This window comes from Pogoniulus pusillus, chromosome 11, assembly GCF_015220805.1.
Source record: "Pogoniulus pusillus isolate bPogPus1 chromosome 11, bPogPus1.pri, whole genome shotgun sequence".
NCBI lineage: Eukaryota > Metazoa > Chordata > Aves > Piciformes > Lybiidae > Pogoniulus > Pogoniulus pusillus.
The window spans coordinates 16461688-16480613 of NC_087274.1; the positions used below are offsets into that span (position 1 = coordinate 16461688).

The 18926-nt window shown below is 52.9% G+C and overlaps 1 protein-coding gene across 4 annotated transcripts in view; it reads left to right on the plus strand.

The window, feature by feature from the left end:
- Positions 1 to 18926, plus strand: part of RAB11FIP5 (RAB11 family interacting protein 5) — a 39253-nt gene that overhangs the window by 15519 nt on the left and 4808 nt on the right. Inside the window, exons 3-5 of one of the 4 annotated variants that reach the window (XR_010304000.1) lie at positions 625 to 1357; positions 10579 to 15692; positions 18261 to 18321. Coding sequence is in view for 2 of the 4 variants with exons in the window: in XM_064151203.1 (XP_064007273.1) it covers positions 625 to 1357; positions 10579 to 13158; positions 18261 to 18447 (3500 nt within the window). In the remaining 2 variants the exon portion in view is untranslated. Of the gene's footprint in view, positions 1 to 624; positions 1358 to 10578; positions 15693 to 18260; positions 18448 to 18926 lie in introns of those variants that run through there. The other 3 variants (XR_010304001.1, XM_064151203.1, XM_064151205.1) reach the window with 3 other exon arrangements.

Here is an 18926-nt window from a genome sequence, read left to right on the forward strand (position 1 = left end):
CTGCAGTGGGAGGTGATGCTCATGGGGACAGCATCGTGTAGCCTGTATAGCCACATGCTTGTTACCCCTGCTTTGCATTGCCAGTCACTGAATTACAATGCACAGAGCCTGGGAGGGAGAAAGCCTGGGAGGGAGAAAGCCCAGGAGAGAGACAGGTTGTGTGCTTTCACATATCTTGGGGTGCTTGCAAGTGGAAGGTAACAATAGGAGAGTGAGATACTGAGGGGACATTTACCTGTTCTCTACAACTCCCTGAAAGGAGGTTGGAGTGAGGTGGGTGTTGGTCTCTTCTCCCAGGGAACAATTGACAGGACAAGAGGAAGTGGCCTCAGGTTGTGCCAGGGAAGACTTAGGTTGCTCATTAGGAACAGTTTCTCCATGAAAACGTTGCCAAGCTGTGGACCAGGCTGCCCAGGGCAATGTTGGAGTCCCCATTACTGGAGGGGTTTCAAAGCCCTGTCGATGTGGTACTGTGGGACATGGTTTATAGTGAGCTTGGCAGTGCTTCATTAATAGTTGGACTGGGTGATCTTAAAGGTCTTTTCCAACCTCAATGATTCTGTGATTCTGTGTTTGTTGCACCTGAAATGGCCTCACCTCTGATTTGTGTTTCCTGTCCCCCAGTGAAGGATTTCTTGCCGTCTCCAAAGCTGACCCACAAGAGAGCGTTCAGTGATGATGTCTCCCAAGTCAGCCCAGTGCTGGAGCCCAAGGCAATCCAAAACCTGAAGCCAAAGAACGATCCCGTGTCCCGCTCCTCCCTCTGCATCAACGGGAGCCACGTCTACGGTGAGGAGCCCGTACCAAAGAGCCCTGCGGCTGTGCCACCCAGCTCTGCGCCGCTCCCTGTGCCCAGCGGCCCCAGGCGGCAGGAGGAGAGCTTCGGCTTCACCCCCCTCCATGCTGATTCCCACGAGGTGCCTTGGGGGGTCAGCAGCTTTGAGAGGACGCAGCAGAATGAGCCCAGGTTTATCCCCTCTCCTCCCAGCTTAGACTTGCAAGAAGAGCTCAAGGTCTCCACCAAAGCTGTCACACTCAGTAACCATCTGGGCAGAGCCAGGCTGGAAGAAAGCAGTCGCTTAGAGAGCAAGCCCACCCGGGCTGCCACACCCATGGTCATCTCTGCAGACACAACGAAGGACAAACAACCTGAGGAAATAAGGAAGGAAGAGAAGAAAGCAAAGAGTGGCCTCTTCCACCACGGGAGCAGCAAGAATGATGCAGGGAGCAAAGTCCAGGGGGAGAAAGTGGGACCCTCCCACGGCTCGGCCATCCATGCCACAGCGGGAGATGAGAGGAACAAACCCAGCAGCTGGTTTGGTTCAAAGGAGCCCAAGGAGTCCCCTCAGAAACCCAGGTCAGTGAGCTGTGCGTGGTGCTGTCTTCAGGCTGTGAAGGAGCTGCCACAGCCTCCCATCCTCAACGGCTGTGCTGAGCAGAGCTCTGAGGCATCAGCAGGGGACTGGTCCCCACTGCTCAGACAAGATGGTAATGGGGAAGGTGCTTCCTTGGTCCTAAATGTCTCAAAGAAAAAGGTGATATTTCCTGGCTCCTTCCCTGGCTTCTACCACAAGCCAACTGCATTTGCCCTGCCAGGCTTTTTCCTGGTTGGGGAAGGGAGGGATCCCTTTCAGAGAGAGGGAGATGTTTCCCTCCGCGGAGGCTCGGCTCAGTGTGGTCTTACTGAGTGCTTCTGGAGCCCTGAAGTCAGGGATTGTTATCCCTTACTGAGCTAAAAATGCTTCCCTAGCGGTCACTGCAGGATATGGGGCATTGTGACATAGAATCAGATTGGGGTTTATTAACCTTCCATACCCTATACATTACTGCTCTGGCCTGGAATGTGCAGAACTTTGGTCATTTGAGATATTATTCATGTTTCAGAAGTAACTAATCCCAACCCTGCTCTTTCCCCTTCCCATCCCACCTCAGCCTTCCCCTCTCCTGATTATGAATCTCTAATTGTTCTCACTTTGATGATTCACCTCTCCCAACCCTCAGTGCTGTTTGTAGCACACAGAACGTGGTGTTGGTGCCATTTCTGTCCAGGCTTTATAGTGACAGTGTGTAACCATCCCCATAGCCCCCAGTAGCTGAGCTGGGGGTCCAGAGGTCAATCAAGAGGGAGAAAATGGAGTTAAAAGCAGTCGGAGAAAAGAACAAACACTCGAGGGCTGCTTGAGTCTGCGGAGTTGATTTATTATCTAATCTGGGCTGACTTTAACCTAATTTATTAAGCAGAGGGATTTGAATTCAGTCTAAACCTCCTCTAATGAGGAGAGCCCTCATGGTTTACTCAGCCTAGCCAGATTCCCACACGGGTTAAACTGGTTTTAAAGTGCTGCTCAGCTGGAAGTGAGTGGGTCAGCACATTTGCTCTGTGTGGCTTCAGAGCAGGAGCAGCCCCAGCAGTCCTCCTTTCCTCAGTCCACGAGAAGATTGTTTTTGAGTGTTGTGATAATAGACCTACTGTTTGATCCAAGTCCTAGAATGGAAAAGATTCCGTAGGGAAAATAACCCCCTGAGAAATCCTCCTGCATTCAGGCAGTGACTCCATAAGCTGAGCCAGGCAGGTGCCGCGAGCCTGCAGCATCTGTGTGATGGGTTGGGAGAGATCATCTCCCTCTGGAGCCTTTTCCTTGATAAACAGGGGAGAAGCCTGTGGGTTTCTTCCAGCTTTGCAGTTCCAGGAGGGAGGCAGATGCAGGCTGTGTGAGCTGTGACTCCTCTGATGGATGCTCCTGTCCTCAAGGCAGGGGTGTCCCATCCAGCCTGACAGATCAGCCCCTGAATGAAGATGCCTTAAACATTGCTGATTTCTAGCAGCCCTCTGGCTGCTGCTGGACCCATTCCCACCTTATTCCTTTCCCAGGAAGTTTTCACTCTGTGGTTTTTTAATCTGCCTTGGTGCTCACAGTTTAATTCCAAGTTAAGCTTTGCTTTGTGTGGGTTTGCTGTAACACACCAAGGGCCCTGTCTGCAGATGGCTGTCTTGTGAGGAGAAACTTGGATGAACCGCGTGGCAGCAGCTCCTCCAGCTGGGATTTCCTCTTCCCAAAATAGGAATTGCTTTGAAGAAGCACAGCCTGGAGGGAACAAACTCATCAGGGGCAATGTTGGGGCATTTTTAAGCATCTGAACGGGCTTTAATTGCAATGTGCAAATTGAAAATGGCAAGGAACAAGCTTAAACTGTAGGAAAGGAAACTGAAGGTAGACATCAGGAGAAGCCTCTAATAGAGAATGGTGGAGTGCTGGAGCTGCTTGGCTGTCAAGGGCAGCTAGGGTAGTCTGGGGCTTTGGGGACTGGGGTAGGTGAGCATCTTTGTGAAACATTACAAGAAGCATTTGTCCTGGCATAAGGCCCAGGCTGGGCGATGAGAGGTGGCGACTGAGCCTTACCTGATGCAGAATTGCTCTTGTCACCATCACAGGGACATGGACTGACTCTAGGCTGGCTTTCGTGTTTCTTCTGGTAGTGAAACACTGCCCCAGGTTGCTCAGAGAGGTGGTAGATGCCTCGTTCCTGGAACCATTCCACATCAGGTTGGATGGAGCTCTGAACAACCTGCTCTACTCACATATGTCCCTGCTGACTGCAGGAGGGTTGGGCTGGATGAGCTTTGCAGTTCCCTTCCAACATAAACCATTCTGTAATTCGTTTTTTCCTGGCCATTAGTTACCACATCATGACTTTAATAATGCAGAACTTTTACCTTTCTGATTTTCTTCTCTTCCCTTACACTGAATGACCTTGTGGACCATGCCACTGCTTTCAAGTCAAAGCTACAGAAGGGTGTTTTTAGGTCTTGATGGTGTCAGGTTGACCACACACTGCTGCCATCTCTGTTGTGATCACCAAATGGTCTCTGCAGTGTGTGACTGGAGTTAGTGTTTATCTGTGGCTGTTACGTGGATGTCTGCATCTGAAAGAGCTGTTCAGTTACCTTGTAACTTGTAGAACTGCAGCTGGATTAACCTTTGCTTTGTAGAGCAAACCAGCCCCTGAATCAAGCTTTGACATATCTGCAGGAAGGACTTTTTCCTTTCCACTCTCTCGTTATGGAAACTTCAGCTTTGCAGCTCCTGCCAGATGAGCAAGCAGCAGCTTCTCACATTTTTTTTCTCTCACTCTGGATAGGTCAAGTTTCACATGAGGAGAAAGCAAGGAAGGACTAAAACCTCTCAACCTGTCAGGATTTAAAGGGGCTGTAATTAGGAAGATGCTTCCCAGTTCAGGTTTAAATTAGCCTGCAGCTAAGAGCAGGTTGGCACAACTGCTTGTTAGCCACTGGCTCTTGCAAAACCACACCCGTTCTAAAATGAGGAAGCTGCTGCCTGTGGGCTGGTTCTCATTTCAGTGCCTCCAGATGCTTTGCTGCTCTGTTCTGGGTGGCTTTTGCTAAGCCATCAGTGAGTGCGTGTGAGCTGGCGCTGCCCTGTGAGCTGTGAACGCATCTGGGCTTTGTTGCATGGGCATTGCTGCCTTCAGCCCCTGCCTACACACATTTCTTCACTGATTCTTGGTGGAGAAGCAGGTCCCAAAGGTTGTTTTCAGCCTTAGTTTTGCTAATTCACGGCAGCTTAGCAGGCTTTGATACTGGCTGGAATGGAAGCAGTGGGAAGATAGTGTTTGTCCTTTGGAGACCTGGATAAAAGACTGCTTGGGGTTTGTTTTTCAGGTTGTGTGGTCAAGGACTGTATGCAAGGAAGAAGCTCAGCAGGTTTATTTGAGGCAAGGTCTGGAGCTCAAACAATTGGTTTAACTCTTTTCAGGGTTTCCTACAATGTTATCAGAGCTCCACAGGTCCTGTTTCCTGCAGCATGAATCGGGATGATAAAATGAGGCTGTATCTCCTGCTTGGCAATAGGAAGAAAGGAGAAACTGCCTTCCCTCTTGTAAAAATAGTTCAATTAGTGCCATTTGCACTCTCAAACCTCTGCCCTCTCTCACTGCTTTCATGGGAGGAAAGTGTAACATCACTCCCTGCCTTGGTTGTCACTCCTCTTTCCACAGTCCATACCTTTATACCCAGCAGTGAGGCCAGACACAGACCTGAATTCTGTTCATCACATGCTCTTAAAAGTACATTTCCTAAATGCTGGAAATGGGAAAAGCCTAGAGAAGAGGAGGTTCAGGGGTGACCTCATTGCTGTCTACAACTACCTGAAGGGACATTGTAGCCAGGCGGGGGGTGGCCTCTTCTGCCAGGCAACCACCAATAGAACAAGGGGACACAGTCTCAAGTTGTTCTGGGGGAAGTATAGGCTGGATGTTAGGAGGAAGTTCTTCACAGAGTGATTGGCATTGGAATGGGCTGCCCAGGGAGGTGGTGGGGGCACCATCCCTGGAGGTGTTCAGGAAAAGACTGGATGAGGCACTTAGTGCCATGATCTAGTTGACTGGATAGGGCTGGGGGATAGGTTGGACTGGGTGATCTTTGAGGTCTCTTCCAACCTGGTTGATTCTGTGATTCTAAGAAGGGTTCGAATGAGCACTGTTCTTGGCCAGACTGGTGGTGAGGAGTGGACCAGGTGAGCTTGTTGGTGGGACTGTAGAGTGATGTGTGTGACATCCCCCTCCAAGACACCATCAACAGGGGGTTCCAGAGCAGAAGCTGGGAGGCTGCAGAGTCTGCTGAAAAGGAGCAGCGTGGCATGAGAGCCAGGGTGTGTGGGTGAGTTCATCGTGGAGCCATCAGCGTCACATCCCTGGCACATATCTCGTGTCTATGTGAGCTGCAGAGCTGCAGTTGCAGGGTAGAAATGATCAGGGATGGAGCTGGACATTCTCCCTCTGGCAGGAGGGGTGCAGGGTGATAAATGGCTCTTAAAATGCCTCTGCCTTCCTTTTGCTTCCTGAGCCTGCATTTCCCAGGGATGGATGTGAAGCAGGATGGTGAAATGGGTCCTGAGATGGCACCAGATCAGTTCTGGTGAGATGAATCTGTCCAGGTAGAGCACAGCCCCGCTCTCACCCCTAAAACTGGGTACTGGGGTTGGTACTTTGAATTTCCATGGACTCCTGCTGTCCAGATCCTTTCTCTGCTCTTCTGATTTACTCTTGCAGTTTTAGGGTAATTGCCTATAAAGCAGGAATTGTCTGTGTTGAGTTGGGATGATGGCAGGTGAGGCCCAAGGGGAAAGCAAAGCAGCTGTTGCACAGATAGCCCAGCCCCAAATAGCTGTTTCAGTGTTTGCACAGTATTTTCTGACTGCTTCCCACTCATGTTCCCACCCTCTACAAAAATGTCCTGAGCTGCTGTATCCATCTCTGCACAAATCCTGCTGTGCCAGCCTCACTCACACAAGTGGGAGGAAATTCCTGATCCCTGCCAGGCTTTGAAGCCACTGCTGAGGCCTCCAGCACCCCAGTCCTACTGGTTTTCCACCCTTCCCTGGCTCTGTGCTTGTCTGCAGGTAAACGGTGCAAGAAGCAGCTTGAAAGTGGTGGGGTCACAGCACTCCCCGGATCTAGCTCTCCAGGGAGGGATTTTCTATTTGAGCTCTTAACCTTGGCACCTCCTGGCCGGATTTGAGCCCTACCCTCCCCAAACGCCTCCTATTTCAGCTCCTGAGCTGTTTATCTCCACAGTGCAGAGCTCCCCACCCTGCTGCAGATGGGCTGTGCTGGCTGGGGCTGGTGCTCTGTGACTGCAGAGCGGGGGCAGCTGCCTTCAGCCTGAAATTCAGGCTGTGATCCACGAGGAAAAAAAAAATCTCCCTGCACTGAACAAGCTGTTTTTATTGAAGAGCCTTTCCATCAGGGGGTTGCTCAGCAATATTTTCCTCTCTTTTTTTTTTCCCCCCTCTCTGCTGAGGAGAGGCTAAAGCACGTCTGTGAAGAGCTGCCAAACAAATAAATGAGGGCAGGAAGGTACCCGCTATTTATTTTGGCTGGCAGAGCTGTGTGCTGGGGTATGGAGGGAGGAGGAGTTGGGTGAGTCAGCGTTTCAATGCAGCAGATCTTCAGCCAGGCTGCTGCAAGCGGAGGTTTCCCTCTAGAGGAATACTCTGTCCTCAGCCTCTTGGTTTCCTGAGGACTTCCAGCAGCCTTCGTCAGGGTGGGGTTGGTTATTTGTGGGGTTGAATGGTGATGGTGTGATGGAAAATGGGAAAGATAGGGACTCTGATGCCAGGAGTGTGTGGCTGAGAGCAGCTGCTGCAGCCCCTGAGCAAACGCTTGTGGGTCCCAGCAGGAGTGAAGTGGGTAATGGAAAGGAAACTTCAATAAGGGAGTTTGGAGGAGGAGAACCTGAATCTTGCAAAAAAGGATGGGTTTCAACTAAAAATAGGTTTCTATAAATACACTAACAGCAAAAGAAGGACTTGGGAAAATCTCCTGTGTTGGATGCAGAGGGCAGCACAGTGACCAATGATGAGGAAGAGGCTGAGGTACTGAAAGCTGCCTTTGCCTCAGTTTCTAGTAGATAGACCAGTTGTTCTTAGAGTGCCCAGCCACCTGAGCTGGAATACAGGGATGGGGAGCAGAAGGAAGCCCTCATAATCCAAGAGGAGATGGTCAGTGATGTACTACACCACTTAGATGCACACAAGTCAATGGAGCTGGATGGGACCACCCAAGAATATTGAGGGAGGTGGTGGCCGCTCCATCATTTGTCAGCAGTCCTGGCTAGCTGGCGAGGTCTCAGGTGACTGAAGGTTAGCAAATGGGGCCAGAAGGAGGATCCATGGAGCTACAGGCCTGTCAGGCTGACCTCAGTGCAAGGTGAAGGGTCTTGAGGAGTGGGTAAGGGAACTGGGGTTATTGAGCTTGGAGAAAAGGAGGCTGAGATGAGACCTCCTGGCTCTCTACAACTCCCTGAAAGGAGATTGGAGCCACCTGGGGGTTGGTCTCTTCTTCCAAAGGGCAAGTGATAGGACAAGAGGACATGGGCTCAAGTTGTGCCAGAGGAGGTTTAGATTGGATATTGGGGGAAAACTTCTTCCCCAGTAGCGTGGCCAAGCCCTGGACCAGACTACGGAGGGCTGTGGTGAAGTCCCCATCCCTGGAGGGATTTTGGAGCTCTGTGGGTGTAGTGCTGAGGGACATGGCTCAGTGGTGACCTTGCAGTGCTGGGTTAAGGACTGGACATGAAAGGTCTCTCGCAACCAGCACGATCCCATGATTCTGTGTCTCTGTCAGTATAAGCTATAGCCTTAAGACCTTCAGAATAGCAAGTGAAGGAGAGATGAGCTGCTCTTCCTGTAAATGTTGTGCTGCACTGCTGCCGCTCCATGGATGGGCTATGGAGCAGTGAGGATGCCTTGGGAAGGGCTGGAGCCAGGGTTCAGATGTGGAGCATCTCAGCCACATATCAGTCCCCAGGCCCAGGGATGTTGGCTGCCAAGCAGAAAGCATTTGCTCTGCAATGCCTGAAGATCTCCCATTGCTTTTCCTGGAGGCTTTTTTTTCTCACTAAGAAATGAAAGTACATGGGAAGAGCTGGGCTGCTCAGGTACCTTCAGTGGAGGTCCATAGCCATTTTCCACCTTGTTCTGCACTGGTGGTTCAAGTGTGGAGAAGACATGGAGACACAGCAGAGTGCTGCTGGGCTGTGCGAGGACAGGGATGGGCATCTGCACCAGGGCCACCACTGCTGCTTCATGACAGCAGGAGAGGGCACCCATGAGCTGTGTCTGCCCGAAGCACCAAGTGAGCAGAAGGTTTGAGTGGAAACAAAGATTTTGGTTTTTTTTTTTTTGTCCCTGAATTATTAGCTCTGCAAAGTGGCATCTGGGTTGGTGTCTGGTGGATGCTGGGGCTGAGTCTTCTTGCTGTTTGTGTTGCCTACCAAAAAAATGCAGCAAGGGCACTTTGGCATCGCATAAATGGGCATCTACTTCAGAGTAATTACTTGGAAGATGACACATGAAGGTGGCTTTGAAGCTGCCCGGAGTGGGGAGAAGCAGGTCCAAGGAATGCTGCCAGCATGTAGCCCTGCTGGCTTTAGAGGCAGCACTGCCTGCACCTTCAGCCGTGGTGAAGTTTTGCCTCAAGATGGCATTTTTGCGCTTTGAAAGTGTCTGAGGTTTTTAGGGAAACCAGAAGAAAGGATCAAAAGAGTTGTCCAAGCAACTTTGGTTATCTCCAGGTGCTGCCTGTGATCCCTCTGAGGGGGAGGCAGTGTGTCCCCAGGGCTGGATGTACCCTTTGCAAAGCAATTACTTTATTAATTCCCCCTTGAACTTTGGTATGCTGATCAGTGCCTAGATTTCTCCTAAACCAAGACAGGTCTCTTTGAAGCGTAGCTGTGGTGGCCAGTGCAGAAGGAAGTACTCCTGCCAGTTTGGGTACAGGGCAGCATGACTACACGTGCTGGTGCCAGGTGCCTCCATCCTGAGGACAGGATTGCTCCTGGCAGATGTGAGGCAAGGAGATGAGGCCTCAGGAGGAAGGGACACGTCAGTCAGAGTGTAGGATGTCCACACTGCACCTTTTGTGATGTGAAAACCTCCAAGTTGAGCAGCCCCAGCTTGGTGAGGCTTGTTACTGGAGGAGTTCCCAAAGGAAGATGAAAGAAGCCCCAAAGAGAGGTCAGTTCAGTCTCTCTTGGGAAGGCAGCAGACACCTGGCTGCCTGATTTGGGATGAGGCACAGGAGGGGAGGGACTGACCTCAAGCTGTGCTGAACCCTTTCCTTCTTGTGCTCCCTTGTAGTGGTGCAGACATCTTGGAGTTTCAGGCCAGAAGTGATGTGACAAAGGGCATGTGGGGAGGCTGGGCAGAAGTGGGAGCAGAGCCAGGGCCATATCCTGGCCGCATGTCCCCTCCTGCTTGGCCCTCATTCTTTGGCCACCTGCAGCCATGCTAGCCTTCTTCCTGTGCAAGAGGGAACTCTGTGTCCACTGCTGTCCTGATATGTTTCCAAGCAGGTCCCAAGGCACTGGGGGGAACCAGGAAAGGCTCACTTCTGTGTACTGGCTCAAGTAATCCTGATCCCAGAGCCTAGCCTGGCTTCTTGTGTGCAGCCTGTACTTGGTGCACACCAGCACTGGGACAAAAGAAAAAGAGGGTCAAGTCCTTGGGCCACAAGAGGTGGGAAAAACCTCTGGGGCTGCTCACTCTGAAGGCTTTCTGAGGGAGCAAGGGCAAGTGTGGAGGACTCCTGTAGAAGGGCTGCCCTTTCCTTTGTGTCGTGCATGCCCTTTCCATGCCTTGACTCCATCCCATTGCTGTGCCTAACCAGAGAGACAAGTACCTGTCTGATCATTGCACTGCTCTGAAGGGAAGTGTTTGTGGTGTGTGTGGTGTATGCTTATAGCACTGTCACAGCATTAACCAGGAGGACTATTTTGTCTTCCCTCCACAGCCTGGAAGTGTCTCCTCAGGTAGAAACCAGCTCAGATGCTCCTTCTCATTTTCCTCCCTGCTCCCCTGCCCTGTTTCCTCCTGCTGCTGTAGCCCATCTCGCTAGCATGCCAAGCTCTAACCTCCCTCCTGCTACTGGAGACAGTCAGTCTGGATGCTTGTCCCCCACCAACCCATTCCTCAGCTCCCTGCAGAGCAATCCCTTCTTTGAGGACCTCCTCGCTGACCAGGTACTAAATTCTCCTTCACCTACTCACTTTTTCTCTAGTTTCCCGTCTGGGCCGCATGCTCCAACAGAGGTCGCTGGGAACTTTTATTCCTCTGAGGATTGCAGTCCCTCTGCTTCCCTAAGACCTAAAGACCAGGAGAGGGAGTCTCCAGCCAAAAGCGTTGGTGTCCCTGTTCCAGAAACTACTCCCCCATCACAAGGGGACCTTTCTCCTCCAGATGAGAAACCTGCTGTCCCTCCTCCGTTGTCGGAGTGGGATGACACCTTCGATGCCTTTGCAACCAGCAGGCTCAAACCAGACCTGAAGAAGGAGAACTTCTTTGCTTCGGTGGTGGCGGAGGGCATGGCTTTCATCGACGATCCCGATGCAGCCAGCCCAGTGGACAGGTCAGCTGAGCCAGCTCACGAGAGGGGGACTAAGGGGTTTGAAAAGGCCGAGGCACAAATCAGCAGTGAAATGCCCACAGCTCTACGGCCTTGGACAAATTTCTCTGGTTTAGATGTAGGAGCCAACTTGGTGAGCACAACTCAGGAAGCAACAGTGATAGAGGACGTGCTGAGCCCTGTGTCTGCAGGGTCGATGGGGAGGAGGCGGAAGAGCAGCACGCCCACGGTTTGGACAGCCGCGTTTGCAGCGGGCAGCATGGGGGAGAAGGAGGCTTCTGCACTACTGACTGCCGAGAACAGTGTTAGGGAGGGAGGGGATGGTGATGAGGAGGAACCTTCCAGCGGAGGGACAAATGGATGGATGACCATAGCCACTGAAACCACTCCTGACCTGCCAGAGAGTGCCCGAAGCGTGACTGAGCAGGAGCACACGGGCCAGGAGAGTGCGTTCAGCCCGCGGGCAGCCCTCCTCAGCGAAGGCACCTTTGACACCAAGAGCGGCTCTCATGCTGCTGCCTGCATGTTGCCCAGGAGCTCCTTCACCCCTGAGGTGGCCTCCCAGACTCTGCCAGGCACTAACGTGGCGGCTGTGCCCCCACGGGTGCTTGCAGACGTGGCATCACAACGGTTCCCCACGGCTCCCGAGCCAGGGATGGAGCCCCAGGGCGCTGCTAGCGAGGGGGAGGCGTTTGACATCCGAACTTCAGTCTACAGGCTCCAGGCTAGCATGCGGCTGGAGGCCAGCGAGAGCCGCGCCAAGCTCAGCTCCGCCATTGGTGAGAGGCACATGGTCCTCTCGCCATGGGCAGGCACCCAAGAGCAGGAGGAGACGGCAGCTGGCTCGGCTGTGCCACCCCCGAAACCTCCAAGGTGGTTTGCAGCCGTGGCTGGTGGAGGGTGCAGCGAGGAGGAGAGTGGTAGCGACCAGCAGCTGAGACAGCGAGACAGTGAGGAGCGAGGGCAAGACATGGAGGGCGTGAAAGCAGATGTGGAGCTGACAAGGAGCCACCTGAGCAGCCAGCCCTCTGTCCCAGCGTCTTCCAGTCCACCTGTCCCAGGAGTGGATGTGGCTGAAGCCGGGAGTGAGTTCCTGATCTCCAAAAATACTGAGTCTGCTTCTGTGGGCTCAACACAGGAGGAGAGAGCTAATGAGCTGGCTAAAGGGGATGCATCTTCAGGGGAAGACCAGTCTGGGGGGAATGAGACAGATGCAGCTGAGCTGTTTGAGACTTGTCCATCAATGTTCTTCTTAGATGGGTTAGGCCAGTCGGGTGCTAAGGAGAACTGGAATCAGCCAGGTTTGTCTCCTCTGATGGTGGCCGCAGATGGTGCCGAGCAGGAGGTGGCATCCAAACAGGAGCTATTCCCTGAGGAGCTGAACTTGTCAGGACTAAACCAAGCTTCCAAGCTAGACCTGGGCCAGACAGAAACCTTCTGGACAGCTCTGGAAGAGCAGGAGGCAGCTCATCACCCTGAAGATCTCAGCCTGGTGGCACAACCTCCAAGGTTAGAACATGGGGAGAATCCATCCCAGCCGGAGCCAGCATGGGGTGATGGTGAGGGGCAGCGAGGGCCAGTGGCTGACCCTGATGGGCAAGTGGGAGGACAGCTTGGGCCTTGTGCCCCTATGTCAGTGGCTGGCCCTTCCCAAGAGGCAGAGCAGGACAGCCCTGCTGCCAGCGAGCCTGAAGAGCAACAGTGCTCAGCAGACAGCAGGATAGACTTCAAGAAGGCTGATTTCTGGAAGCCAGATAGGGTGAAGGAGAGGACCCAGCAGGATACTTCAGCCCCAAGAAATCCCTTTGCTCCTGCACTCAGCCCAAATTCCCCAAGCAATCCCTTTGTGGAGAAGCCACCAGAACCCCTCCCTGTTCAAGCCGTGCTGCCCAAAAGGCTTGATGAGGGAGGCTTCAGCTTCACCAGCCTGCACGAGGAAGCTCTCGGGCAAGGCTTCCAGCCCACTAACCTCCCCAGGAAGCTTCCTTTCCTGCATGACAGCCAGCCCTTGGCCTTCTCCACCCCTTTCCTTGTGGCTGCAACTAACCCTAGACAGTTTGATTTCCCTTCCCCTGTTGCGTGCCCCGCGAGCAGCGGGGTCCCTGCCGCCAGCAGCCGCGCAGCCGCCCAGCCCTGCCCTTTGCCGCAGCCCGGTGACACACAGGCTTCAGCGCTCGTGGTTTTGCCCAGGGAGACACAGCCAGCTGAGAAGGCTTTTGTGCAGCAGACGACCAGGTGAGCACTGCGGGGAAGGCAAAGGGTGTGTGAGTTGGTAGAGGTGAACTCTGTCTCCCTTCTGCTCTTGCGGGGAACCCCGGCTCAATGTCAGCAGCTCACAGTTGTGCTGACTCTGAGGACCACACCTTGCTCCCTCACGTTACCATGATCCTAAAGAGTGCAGCTCGAACAGCTTGGAGTCTTGGCTCTCTTGGATCATGATGGGGAATGGTCACTGGTGTCCTTGTGTTTGCCCTAAAGCACGGCAAAGGGTTTAAAGCATCCAAGACTTTCCCCAGCTGAAAAAGCAGAGCTGCATCCATGTCTCGGTGCTAATTTTGGCTCCATCATCCTCCCTGTGCTTGCCAAGCTGGTGTCTTCTCCATGTCTGCCAGGAGAGCTTCCAGCCATTAATGCTCTCGTGAGTTCCTTCATGGCATGTGCACAGCTACTGCCCCTTCCCCTTCCATTAATTGAGCTTTGAGTTCTTTCCCTTACAAACAGCCATCAGGTACTAAAAACCTTCTTTCTGTAGCTGAAAAAAAATGCAGTACTTTCACCAGGTAGGTGGCAAAATGCCACTGTCTACTCCCTCCTGTCCAGTTGCCCATTGGTTATGAAGCAGTAGGGACTTAGCCTTGAGGATAATGGAAATGGAAAGAGGGGTACTGTGGTGGTGCCTCAGGACAAAGAAGCAGCTGTTCCTCCTTCCAGGACCTTGAGCCTGTAGGAATGCCATGAAGCAGAGAAGGATGCTGAGTTTAGGCCATGGAGTCAAGACTTCATGTGTCCTTCACTTCATCTGGTGCATCTTCCACTGGTCTGCCGGGGCAGGGGAGGATTGTCATGGATTCTGTCTGCCCCTGCTCAGAGGATCAAGGAATGACTTCAAACTTACAGACATTGAGGCTTAGCCAGGACAAAAGTGTCTCTTCCACCAGATAAGGGAGGAGTTGGTACCTGGTATGGATTATGGAGAGTCTCATGTGCTGGTCTTGTGTGCCCTCCTTGGGAGGGATGGCATCTGAGTGTGGAGACCCATGTCTTCCCACATGGCCAGAGTGGCTCTCTGATGGTCATCTTGCTCAAGGTGGCAAGTGGAGTGGCAGAGCTGCATATTTGAGTGACACCAGCACCTCCTGCCTAGTCTGCCTGGGGCATCACTTGGTCATGGTGAGCTGGGAGGTTGCATCCTCCTGGAACAGCTTCTTGTGTGCCGTATTTGAAGATGCAGCTGGGGAGCACAAGAGCAGGTGCTGGGCTGGTGCTAGCAGGTCCTTCCCTCCTACAGTACAGGAGAGCTCTCACCATAGAACTTACTGCTGGGCTGAGATTGGGTGCTCAGAGCATCAAGTGTGTGGAGATCTTCCTTCTGCTCTTTGGGCAAGGATGGGATGGTGCCTTTATTGCTGGGAAGGTGTCTCTAGTCACAGCCCCAACCCCCTGGTCTAAGTGGGACCTAAAGAGAGGCCATGGCAGTGCTGTGGGAACTTGACTGCCTTGGATCAGCCCAGCAGTTGTGCAGCTCCTTGCCCAGCAGTGGGGAACTCACTGCCTTTTACAGTGTGTTGTGGCACGCGTGGGTGACAGCATTGGGGATGTCACAGGTGCCAAGGTGGTACTGGCACAGGCAGCTTTGTGCCTTCCCAGTGTTAGGAGTGCAGCAGAATTGTGCTCCTTAGAAAAGGCAGTTTCAGGTTAAATCCCATGCCAGTCTGTGTGCCCTGAGCATATTCCTTGTGGAGTCCTTGGAGCTCAAAGAATGGCTTGCCACATCCTCAGGCACAGGCCCAGGAGAAGAGCTGCTGAGCTGAGTTCAGTCATTCTTTCTCCTCCTGTAGACCCTTGCCCCACAGAGGTCTGGCCCTCAGTTGCTGTGTTCTGCTGCAGTTACAGCAGCTTGCCTGCCAGAAATTGGTTTCCTTGGATTTTTTGTCTTCTCTGTGAGAAGCTTTTCAGTGGGTTGGTAACGACTTAATTTCAAGTTTGCTGTAGGGGGTTTGTCCCTCATTTGTTATGATGCTCAGCAGTGACCTCAGAAGGATGAGTGAGAACTGTCCTGTCAGCCAGCCAGGCTTGCAGAGAGAGAAGGACCAAGGCTGTGCTGCTGTCAGCTAGAGATGTTTCATCTGGAACGTGTTCAACTTCATCACAGAGGAGTTGTGGCCACTTGAAGATGCAGTACTGGGTTGGGCAGGCTCCCCAGTTCGCATTCATCAGCTGGCAGATGGAAACAGCTTCTCAGCAGATCCACCAGGACCTCAGATGTGGCTGTGGGATGTGAAGCAATCTCTGATGCCCTGGAAGTACCTGGTGCCAGCTGTTCCTGGGCAGGACAAGGGTGGATGAATGTCTCCTGCTTTCATATCTTCTCAGAGATACAGGCTGAGGGAGAAGCAGTCCTGCTTTGCTCATCAGAAGCCCTGGGGAGCTGAAAGCTGCCTGTGACCAGACTTGCAGTGGGAAATGTCCCCCTGCTTTCAAAATGCATCCAAGCTATCCCACTGATGTCCTAAGGCACTTTCTGGCTTTCATTCTGTAGAGTGACTGTGGTAAGTCTGGCCCAGAGAGGCCCCATCAGAGGTTTAAAATCATTTGAGTGTTTGTGACACCCTGGCAGTGCCCTGCAGGCCTGCTGGGGGGTGTCAGTCTCCTGCTTCTGCAGTCATGCTCTGGGCTGAGTGTTTCTGCTGGCCCTGGGCATGCGCGCAGTGATGGTGGCATCTGAGGCTACTTACCTCCAGCTCTGGCTGTGCCAAGCAGTTCTGGTGGCTCCGCAGCCACTCTTCTGCCCAGGCACTGTGTTCTGAGGAGTGGCAGCAGTGCAGCAGTGGCAGATGAGCTGTCTGCTCCAGAGCCTGCACTGAACCCCATGCATTTGGGTTAGGAAGGCTAGCAGCAGTTTAGGCAAGCTAAATCATTACTTCTTGTTCTTAAAGGACCTGGAACAAGCACTCCCTCATGGCCTCTGGTCCAGTTCACCTTCACCCCATCTTACATCATGACTGACAGCTGCTGGCCCACTTGTGGTGTGCTGTCAGTGTTTGCAGCTCTGCTGGGGAAGGCTTTGTCCATGGTGGAAAGTGCTTGAGACTGATGTGCAGAACAGCAGCTTCTCCAGCCTCTGGTGCTGTCAGTGAGCTCCCACTCAGATCTGTGGGATCCCTCTCCATCGTTTTCAGCAGCCCTGGAACACTGGGCTCTGTCCACATGTGTGGACAAGGGTTGTTGATGGTTTGGCTTGTTGGACCATGTCAGTAGCCACCATTCCTGTCATCTCCTAACAAATGGAGGCATCTTCGTGGTTGCAGAGGACTTGCAGGCATGTCCTGTCAGCACAGCTGCTTGGGATGTGCTGATCCCACCTCCACTGACAAGGCACCAGGGCACCAGTCCTGAGGACCTGGCCCATCGACCTGATATTTTATATGATGCTGCCTCAGCCATCCTCTCTGACCTGGGGCAAGGCTGAGAGCCACCTGCTCTGCTTTGGAATGGTCACTCAGCTACAGCTTAAGCTGGGCATGAGAGAGATCTATCCCAGCTGGCTAATGGCTCACACAATGCCTGTGGGTGTTACTTCTCCTACAACCCATCCTACCAGCACCCTGAGATTCCCCATTGACAGAAACCAGCCCTGCTGGAGAGCTGCTGTGGGCAAGTCATGCCCACTCTCTCCCAGCACTGTTTGGACCTGCAGCAGTTGGGATTATTCCCCTTTGCAGTATGTTTGCTGCATCTGCTGCCTGCAGAGGCTTCACAGAGCTCCCAGGCCCATCTTGAGATCTTCCCATCCCCAAGCCAGCACACAGGTCAGCTGGCTCCTTGCCGGGAGGTGGCACCAGGTCACTTCTCTTTCCATCACACTGAAAAGCAAATGGACTTTGTTTAAGCCCAGAACCAATTTTTTGGCTGAAAGGAACTGGAATAATTTCTTCTGAGCTGCCAGAGGAGGTGCTTTCAGACACCATCTTCACGGCCTCCCTTCTGGCTAGTGGAGGCAGAGCATATTCTGTGGTGTTCTGCAGGCAGGTGGAGCCCAGCTCTTGGGCCAAGGCGGTGCAGGAGCATCCCTGAAGCATCAGTGGTGACTCCAGACACTAATCTGGACAGGAAGATGCCCCTCTGGACAGTGATGAAGCAGCCTGTGCTCACATTGGAGCTGGGTTACATTTTCCCAGCTGTACCAACACATGGCAGCCAGGACTTTGGACCCACAGCTCTCTCTGTGTGAACAGCATCAATGTGGGCACAGAGATCTGTGCTGTGTTTCAGCCAGACACCTGTCCTGGGGCCTTTTATCTCTGGGTGGAAATGGTGGTGGAGTGCATTGTGGGCTGCCTGCTCTGCAGGATGCTGGTTCTTCTGCATCCTCAGAGCAAGCAAGACTTGAGTGACAGACACAGAGGATTTCATAGAATCCCAGCACGGTAGGCTCAGAAGGAACCTCTTGGAGATCATCTAATCCAAACCCCTGCTAAAGTGGGGTCATCCACAGCAGCTTGCCCAGGATCACAATGGTTAGGAAGGTTTGGAATCTCTGTAGAGAAGGAGACTCCATAACCTCTCTGGGCAGCCTGCTCCAGGGCTCCAGCACCCTCACACCAAAGATTTTTTTCCTTCTATTCAGAAGGAACCTCTTGGGTTCCACTTTGTGCCCCTTGCCCCTTGTCCTGTCACTGGGCACGACTGATAAGAATCTGACTCCATCCTCTTGCCCTGCATCCTTAAGCTCCTGCTGAGCACTGATCAGATCTGCTCTGGGGCTGCTCTTCTCCAGGCTCTCAGCCACAAGGCTCTCAGCCTTTGCTCCTCATAGAGATGCTTCAGGCCTCTCAGCATCTTCACAGCATCCACTGGACTCCCTTCAGTATTTTCCTGTATCTCTTGAACTGGGGAGGCCAGAGCTGGATCCAGGATTCAAACTGTGGCCTGGCTAAGGCAGAGTAGAGAGGGCAGAACCTTCCTTGACCTACTGGCCATGCTCTTTAATTTAGCTGTGTGGAGCTGACTGCATTTGGTAGTTAGGTCCCATCTCCATAAAGACTATAGGGAGAGGCAGAAGTGTCGCCCTGCAGCTTGAGTGAGTGTTAAATGTCCAACCTCCTTCCTCTCCTTAGTCCTCACCCAGTGAAACCCATCAGTGCTGTGGTGCAAGAGGTCTCCAGTGAAAAGAAGCAGCAGCACAGGTCCAGCCTGTCGACTGCTCTGAGCAATGGCCTAGAGAAGCTGAAGACAGTCACCACGAGCAGTGTCCAGCCTGTGGCCCCATCCTCTCACCTGGAGAAAGCAGACTCAAAGACACAGGTAGGAACCTACCTCTGAGGTGAGAACTGCATTGCCTGCTCCAGATGGTCAGTAGTTGTTGACAGAGGTGCAGAGAAGTGGTGCTGGAGGAGGCACAGTGGAGCAGAGCCTTATGGCACCCCTCATGGCTGCCCAGCCTCCCTCCAAGGCCTGGTCTCTGCACCTTCTCACCCCATTGTTCTTCTCCTGTGACTTGCTTTGGAACGATCCTGGTTGTCCACAGGTCGTGCGAAGGGAGCAGGCAATGGCTGCCTGGCTGAAGGCCTGCAGGGTTTTTCTGCTGACAGAGGCAGAGGGAAAGTGCTTCTGGAGCCTGTTTCAAGCATGTTGAGGCAAGCAGAACACCTGTGTGGTGTGTCTGAGGGCACAGACTCACAGAGTTGCCTTTTTCCTTTGCCTACTGCTAACTCAAGATGTAAACTGCTGCCTGCTAGGATTCACCTGAGTGGAAGGACAAGAACAAGGACAACCCTGCTGCC